Below are 17,166 nucleotides of genomic sequence, written 5' to 3' on the forward strand. Positions count from 1 at the left end.
TTGCGTCAAATCCAGTTGTTTCGTTGGAAAAAAAATCATTTCATAAATAAGAGCTAGTCCGCCGAATTATGAGAGTTAATTTGTAAATTTTGCCAAATAACGAGTGTTAAATCGCCAATGTCACCAAATAACGAGTGCTAAATCGCCAAACAGCGTGTTGAATGTCCTGAAATTCGCTCTCATTTTGCAACAATTTCTTTCTGAGTACAACTGAAAAACTGAATTTTAAAGAATTTGTGTATGTGTTGATCCACTTTGAGCGAGAGATGAATAAAGAGTTGCTGCAAATGTAATTTTGAAAGAAAAATCTTCGTCAGCTGTGGATTTTTACTTTGAATAATTGGGGGAAGGGGAATGAATATCACTTTTATAATTTATGTGATGCTGTTATGAGTTATATTTTTGACTAAAACTTTGAAGTTTTAGAATACTTTGGTGACAACAGAAAAGTATGTATGTAGATTGATTATTTTATTAATTCTTATGATGCTGGGTAACAAATCAAAAGTTGTAATTTCTGAACCACTTCTACGTCTATATTTTTGACAAAAGGGAAAATTTGGCAAATAAAAAATAAATTTGCATATGTGCTCCCCCCCCTTTTTTGCTGTAAAACTTATTAACCTTTTTATTGCTGTAAAAGTTATGAAGTTTGCCATGACTCCTTAAAAAACTGCTTGAAACTCCTTATAATTTTTATTTAGGAAATTTTGTATGAACCCTGAATTAATATGGTACTTGAAAGTTTCTTCAGAACTATACACTTACAATAAAAATAAAAAAACACCAATTCAAATATGTTGAATAATACATATTAATGAATATTTTTTATTTTACCACCACAAAGAAAGCCATAATTTGTTTTATACATTTGTTAGAAAACATTTTGTAAAAGCAGTGTTTACTGCATTACACAAAAGTGTAGTGTAATGATGCCCTTTAAGCAGCAATGACGCCTCCATGAAGGCAATGCTAAAATAAAAGGCTAAGCCCAGATGTTTTGTGAAGTTGATTTCTCAATGGAAAACTTTTCCCTATACACCTTAGTTTGCACCTGCTGAAAATCGGAAAAGAAAGCTTACTTCATTAAAAAAGATGGCATTTTGAAGACTGGTTTGGTCATTTCTAATTGCTGCTTAGAGGGTTAAAGTATCATGTAGACATTGGCTTTATTCTTAAAATATATGACAATATTTCTTCATCAAAATCATATTAACACAATAATATGTATGCCCTGTAATTACAATATTGCCTTGTTACATTTGTATTTTTCAAAGTCAAAGTGAAGCACGTAGCAACTCTAACTCCATATTAAAAAGGTTAGTTACTAGTTAAAATATAGAGAACATGATGACCTGCATAAATACTGCCATGTATATGGAGAAAACCCGAACAGTGTCGCATATTTTTGCTAGTAGGCTTTATCAGCCATTTTCCAACATTTTGGGGATGAACCAGGCCCCTGGTCTCTCCCTCTTGTTATGCCCTTGTTAGAATGACTGAAAAAATTCATTTTTTGCAGATCGCAATAGTTTTTTCAATCCCATACTTGCTGCATGTCTAGTTTTCCCAGTGTATGAACTCTTATCTATTTCTTTAGTTTCTAATCCATTTATTTGTGGGAATAATAATTGTTTGTAAGGAGGAAAAACCTCACACACATACATAGAAGTGCTGAGTAAAAAAAGTGAGTAACAAAAAGCATTAGTTGTCTTAAATACATTTTAGCAACCATTAAAAAAATTCTCATAGTACAATTTCACGAACATCTCTCATGTCATAATTCCTTTTCTGAATTTCAGTCTCTTGTGTCACAATCCTTTCAGATCGGTTCGCTACAAAAGTAACTTAAAATCAAAGACTATCGCGGAGGTTTCTGTTCTTGTTTGTATCCCAGAAAAGAATTTTCTTTTTAATTAATTCTCATCAATCTACTCGTTGTCATGAAGCATTTTCTTCGTGGTATTCTGCAGTTTTCACAACTCAGTTATCAACCTTTCACTTGTTCATTTTGAATAAAAGTGATAACTGTGCTTTCATTTACTCATTTTGAAACACAGTACAATTGATACAGGCTGTAATGAGTAGAAATCAAAATGCAAGTCTCTCGCAAAACTAAAAATGTGCCACTTTTAAAAAAAACACTTGTTATTAGTTACTTCTTTTTATACCTATCACCATTCTCTTGTACCATCAATTCAACTCACCACTTCAGTTGAAATTCCTAGCACCCGCATTGCGGTATGCTTTAATGACAATGATAAGACTCAATGGCAAAAAAATGATGGATTGCAGAATCCTATCATGTAAGGTGTGCAAACGAACCTCTAAAGAAAACCCACTTTGACTGATTGCCAGTCAATCAGAAGCAGCAATGTAATCCAAGGAAAAAGAATACGCTCCTTGGCACAAATATGAAAAGATTAATTAGCTATCATTGCCATATGCAAGGGAAAGGGGGAAACTTCCCCTCTTGAGAAAATCCTGTGCATGCTACTGCAATAGCTTATTCATTGATACTCTTTGTAAAAGACTTTTTTGCATACAAAAAATTGAAACTTTCTGTGGCTCATGTCTAAGAGGTATGTTGCAAAATATATCACATAAATGAAAAATTCATACACATGAAATGTCATATAAATGAATGTGAAATAATTATTCTCCTATATCTTTGGCCAGGAGTCAAGAAAGTTGTTTTATAACTGAGAGCAACATAAATGAGAGAGTGCATAAATAAGAGATCACTGTAACGATGGCTTGTGCCACATTAAATTTCATCAACAACAAAAAATTCATTGGTATCCTCCAGTAAAACAAAGTAATTATGATGGCTCATGCCCAAAAACTGCTGCTTGACTTGGGACAGGCAATAAGCGAGGACAAACAGTACTCCAGATATAACCAGAAGAAGATACGCTCGTGTCTGGTAGTACTGGAAATGGTGTCTCAGTACCCCAGAAATAATTCTCAGGAGCATTGCAAACAAAGGAAATACTATCAACTTTGATAGCATGCATTTCCTCTGGACCTAGGACAAAAAATACAAAAATCAAAATGTGTGTGTGACTAATGCTCTTATTTATTCAATTTTTAAATGAAATTTATAGGATCTGTACCCAAACAATAATAGCTTGACATGGAAAAACATACACCCATAAAAACCAAAAAATGTTAGCAAAATAAATACACCACATTGCTGCGTTTTTATTAAGGAACTAGTAAATTTTAAAGCATACTGAAAAAAAAATTCAACAAATTTTGCCAATAGATGGCACAACTACTGAACCATGCATGCACCTAGCAAATATTCCTCAGGAATTTAGAACAAATTGGTGCCTGCCAGAAAGTGCTTGTGTGTGTATGCATGGCTCTAACATTTATGATTTCAGAGTTATATGTGTTTGAGAAGCGCCACCATCTGTTTTCACATTGCAAATGAAAGTTGCAGCTGCTTGAATTTTTGTGTTTCATGTAACTATCTTGTTTGGAGGTCTGCATGCTCTCTGTGGAAAGACCCAATAGATATGGGTAATTTTTATAGCATATACATGTTCCCAATTGGGAGCATCGGTTTTATTAATTTAAAAAATATATATTTTGTTAAAGAGTGCGCCTAATTTTTTTTCTGAACACGTGAGATTCCAAACTTTATTTACAAAAAAAAAATTCATTCATTTGAGCACTTTTATGATATAAATTTGATTTTTTTTTAAATCACCTTATTTTAAGGAAATATAAAATTTAATTGTGTTTTGTTTTTAATTTTAATGTTGTTTCTATGGACAAGTCCAGAAAACATGCAGAAATTTTTTTTTCATGAAAGTTTTGGTTGATATCTCTAAACTAAAGCATCAGAAGGGGAAATAAAGGGAAACAAATTCAAAAATCAATTCAAATCTGAATTCGGCTGGTAAAAGGTTAATATGTGTGAATTGTGTTAATTACATTATTAAACATTTTATATAAATTAATTATTAGTAGTTTGAATGATTTTTCAGAAATCATTGTTTTAATGTAAATGCTATTAAAACCAAAAAAACTGGTTTAATCCAAAAAAATCTGGTCCTGGTTTAAACCCAAAAAACCGGGTTTTTTGGTTTTCTTTTTACCAACTCTGCTCTTTAGTCATATTCACATAAATAACTAGTACAGAAGGCATTATTTTCCCAATATGGAGAAGAACTTCCTTTAGACAATATTTTGAGACGTTTGTAAAAAGTATCCATTCATGTTGCTCGTATTTGAATTTCAAGCATTCATTATGCAACAAACATCATTGCAGAACATTATCATGTCGTCACTTTCAAAATAAAGAATAATTTGTTATCTATGCCTATACTCAGTAATTTTTGTGTCTGGCTGTATGCAATAGCTTATATTCTTGCAACCTTCTAACAAATTCTGTTTTTTTGTTTAGTTACAAGTGCACGAGGTGTCTGCTGCCGATTTTGACAAAAGTGGTATTGTTGGAAAGGTCTTGTCACGGGCAGTAAAAATGCCAATGGAACAACCCGTCAAAGTTGCGCCATTTTTGAGATGGGGCCAATTTATCTCACTAATTATTTATTTATATTGCAGAAAACACCTGTTTGTTCAAATGAAATCAAACAGAATTTATGAAACTTTGATACAAAAACCATTACAAAATGTACAAGAGGATATTGCAGCAACAATACAATCACAATTCATCAATTCACAAAATAAACAAGAAAATGTCAAATTAACATGATTTTTTTTATTTACTGATTTTTGTTCAAATTTCATGCAAACGTGGGTAGTCTCATCCGTTATTGTTTTTTAGTTATTTTGTCCAATTCAAAAAATGAAGACATAACATTTGAATTGGGCGCAACCTAAATAAAGAAATTGGTGAGATAAGTTGGCCCCATCTTGAAAACAGTACAAATCTGATAGGTATTTCTATTGGCTTTTTTACTACCCACGACAAGGCCTTTCCAACGATATCACTTTTGTCACAATCGTGACTGAAAACTTGTGCACTTCCCTAGCCTTAAGTCATGAACTAAGCCATTCAGATATGCTTAAAACCTAATAACTAAAAAACTGTGCCTGATAGCAAATTTCTATTTTCAGATTTGAATTCCCCACACCATAATCCTTTAGAAACAGAGATGTCCATATAAGAAAATTTTTTTGTAAAACAGTGTTACATATTTTAACAGAAATAAAAACAATCAATGATGCTATATTTACCTAGGGTAAAAGCTCTGGGATCAAAATAATCATCATCATCTATTCGACGTACAGGCAGAAGCCATGTCAAAAACACACTTTTTTCACCACGTTCATCTGCTGCGAGCCCATGTATCTGAGCAAAATACTCATTATCATCAGTTCCAAGAACCGACACTATATCACCAATTTGATAATATGATCCCTGAAAATAAATCAATCGGTAAATCACATGGTAGTGTATGTGTGCTTGTTATTTGATATCCGTAATTACATAGTGCAGTCAATGCTTGTTATAACAACTGTGCATTATTGGAACCATTCCAGTACAATAAATCCCAAATGTGTTCCTATTAATCTCCATGTTATTTTTCATCCAATGTAATGACCTGCAAAGATTTTTTAATCCAATGCAATGTCTGAGAGAGAACTCGCATCTGCCAAATTTCCTTTTTTTTTTTGCAAAAGAAATGAATGAAATCTATGGTTAAATGTTTGACCTTGACTTTTAATAATGTAGAATTCCGTATAATCTGCTTTTCAAATGGCAGAGGCAACAGGATGCCTGATAAATACCTATGTGTGACTATTGCATGACTGACCCCTTTATTTCTCAAAATTAAGGGTTTCTTGAAATCTAGAATAAGTATGAAATGTTCTGGCCATGAGAAAACATTGTTGACACAAAAACATGGTTAATTTGTCATATTTTCCTGTGTGCAATCAGTGGATTATTCATTAAAAAAATTTCTTACTGCAGATTATATATTGCTGCATCCTATTTTCCTTCCTTTTCTTCTGAGATTGGAATAAAAAAAAATATTCTGTAATTAATTTTGGAAAATAATTTTCTTGAAGATTTACAGATGATGCTTTGATGTGAATAATAAAATCTACATTTTTTGATGCTGCAGGTTTGAGTAGAGATAATATGTTGAGGGTTATCCATTACCATAGATCCTGCAGAATCAAGAACATGGTTGTGATTTTTGAATTCATAGATAACCAAGTTATTCCAAGTGTGACTACATCCATGGCATTTCATAAATGTATACTTCTACATCTCTATATTAACTTCAAAGAGTGCCCTCTTTCTCCATAATGTACGAATATCCTTCATGGACTAGGATATTTTTCTTTTTTGGCTTTTTATAAATTGAAATTGCATCTTAGAGTTTACAAAAGAGGTCACATTAAATTACAATGATTTAATTCACTTTAAAAAAAAAACTATTGCACATAGTGGTGTATGATCTTAGACTGATCCAAGAACAAATTTCCAAACCCTGTGCTGGTACAGCTAGTACAGAACAGATAATAATCTTGTCTGTTGACCTATTATTCAACAAAGGCCAAGTTTAAAGAGAAACTTATATAAATAGAGGTAGAAACAGTTAAAAATGAAATTATGAAATTTTTACTGGTCACCAGCTGAACAAAAAGAGGAGGAAGTTTCCTTCTTTTTTATTTGGTGATTATTTTGTCAAGACAATGTTTTGATGTAACCCATAAGGGTAGTTCAAACCATCCTCATGGGTTCTGTATCAAAACATCATGCACAAAAACATAACCAGACAAGTGAAATTATGTTTGTGCTGAAAACCAAGTTTCCTGTTTGCATTCATTCAACATGGCTATTTGGCATAATCCCAACATGATACCATCGGACCTTAGTATGTACATTAATGTGTATGCATGCAATTAATTATTACAATTTCATTAATACTTTCTAACTTGATACATTTTCATTGCAATTGCTTACATTATAACTATATAATTTTTTTACTCCATTAAAATACGAAATCATCTTAAAAAGCTTTTTCTATCAAACTTTCAAAAAAACAACTTCAAAACTCTGTTTTCCTTCAAACGATGGAAGTCATTATAACAAGAGTTGACTGTAGCTGCTCTCTACAAGTTTAGGAACAAAAAGTTACTAATTACATTACACTAGTTACATCACACTATAAATGTTTGATAAAAGGCCTTTTACAAATCTTGAAAAAAACAACCAATAAGCCTATTGGTTGCATTTGCTCGAATGTAACAGATGTGCTTATTGGTTGCATTTTTCAAGTTCTATAAATGAAGTTTTGTAAAACTTTTATAGTGTAATCCCAGCCTGAGATAGAAGTTTGATAAATATAAAAAAAAAATTTTAACAATATTTAAATATAGACCATGCATAACTTATTGCATTTCATATACAAAACAAATATTCTTTCATAAAATCAATAAGCTTTCAAGATATGCCGAGGTGAACTTGGAAAAAAAGTGTTGTTTCTCTCCACCGGGAATTGAACCCAAGACCTCTTGCATTCCAGCCAAGCGCACAGACCATTATACCAGAGATATTCCTTTGCTAAAATGAATGAGAGTAATTTTGATATGAAATACACTCATTGCCATAAAAATTTGTGCACCAAGAATGAGTTGTCCGAATGGAATGAAATTTTATATATGTGAGTACAACGTTGATATATATAAGTGATTACATAATTAAAGCAAAAGAATCATTTGTTAAAGTTACTACGGCCTATTCTAATAAACTGTTCATTTCTAGTTTTTCCTAGGAAAAACTACAAATGAATGGAGGTTCTAGTACCATGTTGGGCCACCTGTAGCTTGAATACATGATGCGATACGGGTGGGCAGTGAGGCATAGAGGTCCCATATGCTGTCCTGCATCATCTCATTCCACAGTTGTTGGTGATTTGCCTCTAGTTCAAATTTCTAGGCTGCTCTACTTGCCATCCCAGATGGTGACAGATAAATCTGGCATAGCTGCCAACTTTTGAAAATGAAAATTCTGGAGATTTTTGCGCAAACCCGTATTTTATGCTAAAACCACTCCCTAATAAATACAATAGCGATTTTTCCAAATAAAATAGGGATTTTCCAAACATAAAAGTTAAAGCGTAGGGAATAAAATCCCTACTGAAGTTAAATTAAAATAGGGATTTTTTTTACACACATGGAAGTTAAACCCTTGGGAATAAAATTCCTAAGCATAAAACAAGTGAAATTGGAGGCCAAAACTTCAATGATGTAAAAATAAATATTGTGTTCAATCAGAGACGCTGTGAACAAACATTCTGTGCGAATGGCCCCAAAATCATCGGAAGATGAAGGAAAACACCGTCAATTTTTGAAGAACACTGACTTTTTGTGACACTTGCTTGATGTTTTTTTTTCATTTCACGAGTGATGATGGCAGTCTTTCCATGACCGATGTTTATGTCCGTAACACAACTTGTACGAAAAGGAAAAGTCGGCCCTCTTCTGGAACGTTTGATGAAAGGAAATTCATCGGAATAATTATCTTTAAAATTGATTAAATATGTTTTTGCTTATCATTATTCATGCTTTGTTATATCGCACGTACGTACTTCAACAAAAGAAATTTTGACCATATGCGCGTCACTAGAATCTTCAATTATTATCCAGGACTATTGGCTGCTAAGCCATTTCCCTGCACGATAAGACAAACAACTTTCTTGTTACCATCAGAGGGTTTGTAAAACTTCCTTGAAAAGGGAATTTCCCCATTTGCGACGTGTGACGTCATTTCGAAAGGGAAAAAAAAGAGGCTTCATGCCCCACAAGAAATTCCTTAGGGATTGTTTTCATAAGTGGGGATTTTTTTAATGAAGTAGGGAATTTTTAGGGACAATTAGGGATTTTTGTGATTTTCGTAAAAATTCGGGAGATTTAAGAACTTTTCGGGAGGTCGAGCGATGAAGCTAAAATTCGGGAGACTTGGCAGCTATGATCTGGGGATCGTGCAGGCCGAGGAAGGGTGTTAATGTGGCAGAGACATTCCTGTGACACCCTTGCTGTGTGTGATTGAGCATTGTCCTGTTGAAAAATACCTCCTGGGAGCCCTGCCATGAGTGGCAACACATGCTGAAGGATGTCACAAGCATACCGCTGGGCTGTCATGGTACCGTGAATGAATATTAGAAGTGACCGGGTGTTGTATGTGATGGCACCCCATACCATCACGTGAGCGGTGCGCTGCTTTATAGTGAAGGCAGGATTGAGACGTTCACCACGAGGCCTCCTCACACATTTAGTTGTCATCACTGCCCAAATTGAATCTCAATTTGTTGCTGCAGATGACCTGGTTCCATTTGATTTCAGTCCAATCCTATTGAGCTGGACACCACTCCAAACGGAGGCGACAGTGAGTGGGTGGCACAGTGGTAAAGATGCTCGTCTTCCACTATGAAGGTTACCATCAAGGTCCATGGGTTCGAATCTGTGCATAGAACATCAGAAACAAGTTCTTTACCTATCGAGCCTAGGGCGACCACCACTGGATGGAGCCTTCATTTCCCACCCAACTCCACTGGTTGGAAATTACCGAATGGCGATATATGAACGGAGTGGGTGTGCGGCAAAGTAGTGAGTGGGTGTCATTAGTAGCACATTTAATGGAGGACCACGATACAGAATGTTCTTCAGCAAGGTGCCTCACGATTGTATGGACAGACACAAGGGCTGTAGTGAAGCTGCTGCCTGTGTCCGAACGGCAGATAATGATGCGAGCTAGTCCAATGATGTAACGATCTACTCAGATATTGGTCTGCAGAGGACATCCTGAGCCTGGCCACCGTTGCATGCAACCTCTCTCTCATCCACTGGTCCCACCACCACCTCACAGTAAAGTCAGATTGGCCTAAGTGGGGCTACTCGCCGAGTTGACCACCCGGCTTCCATCATCTCTGACAGCTGACCATACTGTCTTCGATGGTGGTGTAACGGCATCCCTAATGGAAAAGCATCCCTCTGCATACCTGTTTTATACGCCAAGGAGAACAAAGTTCAATGACCTCTGTTGGCATTAGACATTGTGCAATCATGCTGTGCATCTAATCACTTGCATATTTGCCAAACACATATCTTCATGCCAAGTTTTGTTATGATCCGACAATTTTTTCTAGGTGAGCAAATTTTTATGCCAATGAGTGTATGTCCTCCTCTGTGCTGTGATAAAAAGACTTGGTACCCCTCAGCTAGTCATGATTTCAATTAAACTGCCAGATACTTCCAGAGATGGATGTGAGCAAGTATTAGGGTAGGATTACCAGACGTCCTTTTTGATGTCATTTCAAGCATCCTCCTATGTTTTAGAAAATTTGTCCTCTTGTCCTCCTTTTCAGGTTTCAATTATTTTGTTTTTTTCCTGGGATTTTTTTTCCCCATTCTGAAATCTCTTCATTGATATGAGTGTTTGTGTGTGTGTTTTTTACCCACACATTTCTACATGCTTTGACCAATCACCATCTAGATTTCCAGAATACAAGAACCCAAAGTTGCCTTCAAGCAGGGCAGATGCTATTGTAACCATAGCCCAGCTTACTCCAAGATAATAAGAAAAAGACAGTTAAAAGCTCTAGAAGAAGAAAACCACAACATCCATTTTGGAAATACTATTGTTTGCTCACCAAAAGCAAATGTCATATACTGAAGTGGAGAAGGGGGTGTTACTTCTTCCATTCAGAAGTAAAGAAAATTTTTATGCAAGCTACATTCAACACTGATTCCTCTGGAAAATCGCATCTGGACAAAAAAGTCTCCTGAAAGAAAAAGACCCCCCCCCTCCCACTTAAAAGGGCTATGAAAGCTCTCAGAAATGTCAATAAATGTAATAAAAACAACAAGGTTTTTGGCCAAAGAAAACCTCGCCACAATGTCCCAGGAAAAACCTGCAAACATGGTGGGAACATTTCATTATAATCGAAGGGAAACGGATCAGTATTTTTCTATTCTTGCTGGTTCTGTTTCGGTTGGGAAAAATCATTGTGGTGGCCAGGTTTTTTTTGTTAGTACAGTGGCACCATCTGTTGTGAAAATTGGGAAAAGTGATTAAAGTCAAATTACCAAGATTGTGTGCGCGCAGGCAATCTCCTTTCTCAGTTTCTGAATCTGGTAACCCTATCTAAGGGTGCAGTCCCATCAGGCCATAAAATATTAGGAGTCATGATTTGCAAGAATTTTTATCATCAATAAGTGTTTGGAAAATGTTGAAAACTCCATATGCAAATGAAAGTAGATCTTGTGTGATATCTCTCGAATGGATTAGCAAAGATTGGGAACAACTTTCATTGCAGGTGATCATGAATTAGTTTCATAAAGCAAGTCGTAAGCATAGGCAAACCATTTCATAGTAATGCAGAGAGAATAGAACTAGTTCTAGAGAGAGCAGTCAAACAACATAGTAGCTGACATATCACTTATGAATATCAGTGTTGATGGTGGAATAACAATTTGTGAACAATTGCATGAAGTTCATTCATTTTTTTTCTTTTACTCTCTCTCTCTCTCTATATATATATATATACACACACACACACACACCAAAACAAAATACATTTGTGGGAAAATAATTAAAAAACAAACTATATTGTGAATTGCTGAATATCAAATTTTTATACAGCATATCAAAATTTCTCTTATTTAAGTTAAATTATATGATAATATTTTTTTTTCTTTACTTCTCACTCATTTGAAATCAATGGTCAAACTACAAAAGTATTTCATCATAAAAAAATAAATTTTAACTTTGCTCACCTTATGGAATATGTATGATGATGTCTTTATATCAGAAAGAATCTGAGGTGATTTTTCAGGTGGCTGTTAAAAAAACAAAGCATCTTAGAAAAATGATTTTGCTTCAGAACTCAGGACCATGGCCCCCACATCATGCAGCAGGGCTTCTAGGCTGGATCTTTGTCAGGCCCAGGCCAGATTTTTCATGGGCCTCTGCATAGTGAATTTATAGTGTGGAAAAAGTTAAGAATTGTCTTGGGGACCTCTCAGCCTCACTCTTGTGGGGACCATGCTCACAATTAGCGCTAATTCCCCCTTATATTGATATGATTCCATTATTTCAGCCTCTCTAAGTCATAAATCATATTTTTGAATGTTTTAAGCATGCAATGACAGCAATAGCACTATTAATAAAAGAAGAGAGATACTGCCAATCATATATACTCTTTAGATAAGATGTTTAGATAAGAAGTCTTTAGATAAGATGCTAGAAAAAGTGTTTTAAGAATATGTAAAATGTTTTTTTTGATGGACAACTAGTAATGGTGTGTAAATTAGAAATTATGGTTTAAAACAGTGCTTCTCCCAAAGTGGACAATAAACGTTCCAGGGAGACGGAAATAGTTACAGATTCACAGTATACAGGGTTCCCAGCAAAATCTGCTCTATCATTTTCCCTGCCCAAATAGCAAAAGTTTCCATGACTTTCCCTGACTAAATCTCAAAAGTTTCCCCGACCAAAACGCTGGAAAAGAAATATAATTCAAAAATTAACTTTACAAATTTTTGTGTTTTGAGTGAGTTTTTTTCCCCTTCACAGAACTTTTCCCTGATTTTTAACATATATTTTCATATTTCCTTAACTTTTGCCAAATATTTTACATTTTCCTTGGCTTTCACTGATCATTTTACATTTTCCTTGGCTTTCACTGATCATTTTACATTTTCCTTGGCTTTCACTGATCATTTTACATTTTCCTTGGCTTTCACTGATCATTTTACATTTTCCTTGGCTTTCACTGATCATTTTACATCTTCCTTGGCTTTCACTGATCATTTTTCATTCCAAACTTTCCAGATCACTGGTAACCATGAAATAGGATCCATATGATTGCTCAGGAAAACAGGAGGGGGGCACTGAGTAAAAATATTTCTGGACAGAGGAGTGGCATTGAGTAAAAAAGTTTGAAAACTATAGATTAAAATTGAATTATCTGTTGTTATATAAAAAAACAAAATCAGAAGCCACAACTGGCAATTGCCCAACAAGGTGACTGGAAAAAAAGAAAGAAAAATCAATATAAAAAATAAATAAATATTGGAAAAAGCCATGAAAATATGGTTGACAGTGTAAATACAGCAACGCAATAGAAATAAATCTGAAAAAAAGTTAAGAAACTAAAATATATACTGCTCATAAAACTATAGTTGCCATTCATTTAAACTTGGATAGCTTCTTGATTATTCCCACTCACTTCATCATCTTTCCTCTTGAAGATGTTTATCATGGGGGAATTCACAACATCAGAAGGTAAACTATTCCATGCTTTAACAATCCTATTGGAAAAAAATCGCCTTGGGACACAACAACCTGGAATTGTTCCTAACTAACCAAAACTGGTGTCCCCCAAGTCAAAGCATTTGAATAACGGTGTAACAATATTTCATAATCCATCATATTGATCGAATATAAAATCTTAAATACTTCCATCACATGTCTTCCAGAGACCCATGTTGTTCTGAAGAAAACATACTCAATGAATCAAGTTTTTCTCCATAGCTTGAGTTTTGCATACTTACTAGTGTTCCAGTGGCTCTTCTTTGCACCCCTTCAACCATACAGCACACTCTAGGCCAGAAAGGACAAAGCTTCAGAAAAGTGGAAGGATGACTTTGATCATCAATCTTGAACATCAAGGTTGGTTACACGTGACCTCCCCTTTCTGAAGTCATGCTGATTATCAGACAATACATTATTCTCGTCTATCCACTTTACCAATTGTATTTTGATAATAATTTACAAAATTTTCAAGAGGGTGCTCATCAAAAACTCACTGGACAATAATTGAACATGGCTTCTCTACAACCCTTTTTAAATATCGGAACCACATTAGCAAGCTTCTTATCCCTTGGGAGGATACCCTCAGCATTACTGCTTCTGTAAATCCAACTGTGCAACTGGCCCCAACAGTTCATTACCACATTCCCTATGTAACCTAGGATAAATATCTCCTGGTGCTTTGCTTGCACATACGTTTCTTAGAAGTTTCAGGACTTCCACATCATCCAATTTAATACTGGTGAAGACTCTATCACTCCATGACACACCCGTTAGTTTTTAATAGAGAAAGTGATATCGAAAATCCTGACATGAAGAAGTCGTTGAAATTACTACATCTGCCTACACTGATCTCCACCCTAGCTTCTTTTATCGTAAGGGGGCCAACCGTCCCCTTACATCCACTACTTAGATACCTGAAAAATGATTTTGGATCAGCGTCAATGTTATTTGCCAACCTAGATTCAACTTCCTTTTCACTTTCCTTAATCACCTTCAATGCCATTCTTTTTTGGTAAATGATGACAGGTCACCTACAAGATTCATTGAAAGACTGGTTATTTGTGGAGATGAAGATCACAAGGAAGAAAATTCATCACTGCCCCCACAGGGATGAATTTTCTTCCTTGTAATCTTCATCTCCACAAATAACCAGTCTTTCAATGAATCTTGTATTGACAAGTGAAGAGGACTTTTCTAAATGCACAGGTCACCTGTTCCACTTTTATACTCTCTTTGAATGCCCTTTTCTTTTCAAGATAAAAATTACACACTGTTGCGGTGAATTAGAGGGGGAGCAACAAACAAACATGCTTTTTCGGAACAAACAGGTGACATCATTCAAAACAGAGGACAGTTTTGCCCTAAATTCTTTCCATTGACTTACATCACCAACTGACTCCAACTGGTCTTTGATCTTTTGAGAGAAAGGTTAGTGGAAGTTTTCAAAGTTAGTTCTTCAAAAACAAGGCACCATTCTTCTGTTATCAGCTGTAACCAAAGAAAAGTTAGACAAAACTAATGACATGATGATCACTAGAAGAAAACTCATCCCACTGTTGAGACAAAACATTTTCAACAAGATCCTCGGAAGAGTGAGCACTAAATCCAAAGTAGAATCACCCCTAGTGGCTTCTGATACCTGCTGATACAAAATATTATCAAGCACCAACTTAAGAAAGCCTTTCTCATATTCACCTCTAGTCGATAGGTTCTCCCAATCAATACCCGGGTAATTGAAATCCCTTAATATGACAACCCTCTTATGTTTACACCAGTAGGAAATTTCCTCATGAAGTTTGGAGATGTTATTCAAATCCTTATGGACTATAACAAACTTCTACCATAAGCTTATGACACTTTTTGTTTTCAAGCTCAACCCATGTAGTTTCAATATCACTACTCTGTATGTTACTCTTTAGCCTGCTAACATGCTTTCACATAAATCGACTCTTTCCCCCCCCCCCTTTCTGTTAAATCTATTTCTGAAAAAAGTATTGTATCCTGAGATGTGTAAAAAGGATTCATTCCAGGCTCGTAAGTAGGCTAGGGCAACCAGGGCCCCAAGCCAAATGGAGCCTCCCACAAAAAACTGCACACTTATTTTGTATAATAACTATCCTTTCGGGGGGGGGGGGAATACAAGAAAAAATCTGCCCCGAGAAGGCACGCTACTGATTCATCCCCATCATTTGCCCAAGATTCTGTAATTAGCTACAAGATCAAGGTTCTCCACAGCTATCATAGTTTCTGAAAAATCTGTCTTATTACACAAAGTCCTGGCATTTATTAGCACACATTTTAATTTGCTCCGAGATTTTGTGTCAATCGAGAAGCCATCCAAGTCAGAGGTGGGTAATTCCTCATCAAAAAATACTGTTATTATTACCATTAACTAATCCATATTCCTGTCTATCTTTGTGTGATTGACAAAGCATCAAGGATGATACAAACTTAACTTTTCTGATTTCATGACAGTGCATCTTCAAACATAAAGGGGTGATTAAAATTCAGAAAAGTCATATTTTTTTCATTATTCAAGATCGTTTTTTAAAAAACAAAAACACACTAGTCTCCAAAGAAAGTTTGCTGATTCCTAAATTGTTTTTGGATTTGTCAAGCCCTGCGATAGATAATGATGAAAGTCTTTCTTGCTCATTGTTGGGTGACAGTAATGTTTGACTAACTTCAGTTGGATATTACAGAATGGAAATTTTTAATTTTTTTCACATTACATTAGCAAAGCATAAAGTTGTGTGTCTTGTTTGCTTGAAGGTAGGGTTGCTATTGGCTATTTTCTCAAGGAAGTAATTTACCTGCCAAAGTGAACTAAACCCTTTCATTTCACAGTGACAGGTCAGTTAAAAACATTTCAGAAAATTCAAAAAAATTTTTACAACATTTCATAAGATAAAATTAGTTTTAAATGTACTCACTGTTTTCTTGAAGACATTTCGGCGACTTCTCCCTTTGGTTTGTTGTTGAGTTTTAGCATGCCGCAGCCTTGAACTTTTAGCTCTAGTACTCTTTCTCAAGTTAAATGGACAAGTGGTACGTTTGGTACTTGATGATGGAGGACGAATTGAACATGAATTGCAGATGATTTCTCCACGATCATTTTTGCGCCACATAACAGAGAATGAAATTTTACAGAGATGGCATTTAGGCTTCACTCCAAGAGGCATGGTGACTAGAATTTGTTCTGTTGAGTACATTAAGTGATTAATCTACTTGACAGCTATTGAACTACGTTTCTGAAACCTAACTTATTACCTGATATGAACTAAAAAAAAATGTGGAATAATAATGAAATAGGGAGAGATGCACAGTATTTCTAGTAATGAACAAAGCGGCAAAGAAACAAATACAAGCTCTAGAAGTAGAGTAATGGAATTCCTTCAGAATTACAATTCAAAAGAAAATGTATTAGTGGAACTAAAAATATTATATCCACAGGTTCTTAGACTATTAAATGATAAATGTCACAAACCCGTGAAGTTAGAAATATTTTTAACCTCCAATTTCAAATGAATTGGATGCACGTCGAAAAGTGTCACGTGTATATGTGCAGAGATACCGCTGTACTCTAATTTAGCTGGACCCAGGTTATTAGAAAAATCTGGGTCCCTCTCAAAAAAAACTTATCTTGAAAAAAATTATGTCCCCCACAATACATTAGTATCTCTGTGAATTTTCTTCCAGCATGTCCTGTGTCTTTGAGATCACCTGCTTATATTTCTTCATTGAGACTGAGCGGTGGGCCATATTGTAATGGTGGGTCATAGAGATAAAGTCCATTTCGGAACAGCAAAATTCAGGAATCTGAGCAGTTTTGGAGCAACAAAATATAGGATTCGGAG

General features: G+C 35.1%; 1 protein-coding gene across 1 annotated transcript in view; it reads right to left on the bottom strand.

Annotated features, from left to right (window-relative positions):
- Positions 1–805: 805 nt before the first annotated feature.
- LOC149085277 (GATA zinc finger domain-containing protein 1-like) overlaps positions 806–17,166 on the bottom strand; it is a 31,173-nt gene continuing 14,812 nt past the window's right edge. The window contains exons 2-5 of the mRNA XM_089233200.1: positions 16,243–16,508; positions 11,770–11,832; positions 5,215–5,398; positions 806–3,028 (exon numbers count right to left, since the gene is read on the bottom strand). Coding sequence (XP_089089326.1) covers positions 2,823–3,028; positions 5,215–5,398; positions 11,770–11,832; positions 16,243–16,491 — 702 coding nt within the window. The 5' untranslated portion in view covers positions 16,492–16,508 and the 3' untranslated portion in view covers positions 806–2,822. The remainder of the gene's footprint in view (positions 3,029–5,214; positions 5,399–11,769; positions 11,833–16,242; positions 16,509–17,166) is intronic.

Source organism: Pholcus phalangioides, unplaced genomic scaffold (assembly GCF_987345545.1).
Source record: "Pholcus phalangioides strain wild (caught in Gottingen) unplaced genomic scaffold, Ppha-v1.0 ptg000007l_1, whole genome shotgun sequence".
NCBI lineage: Eukaryota > Metazoa > Arthropoda > Arachnida > Araneae > Pholcidae > Pholcus > Pholcus phalangioides.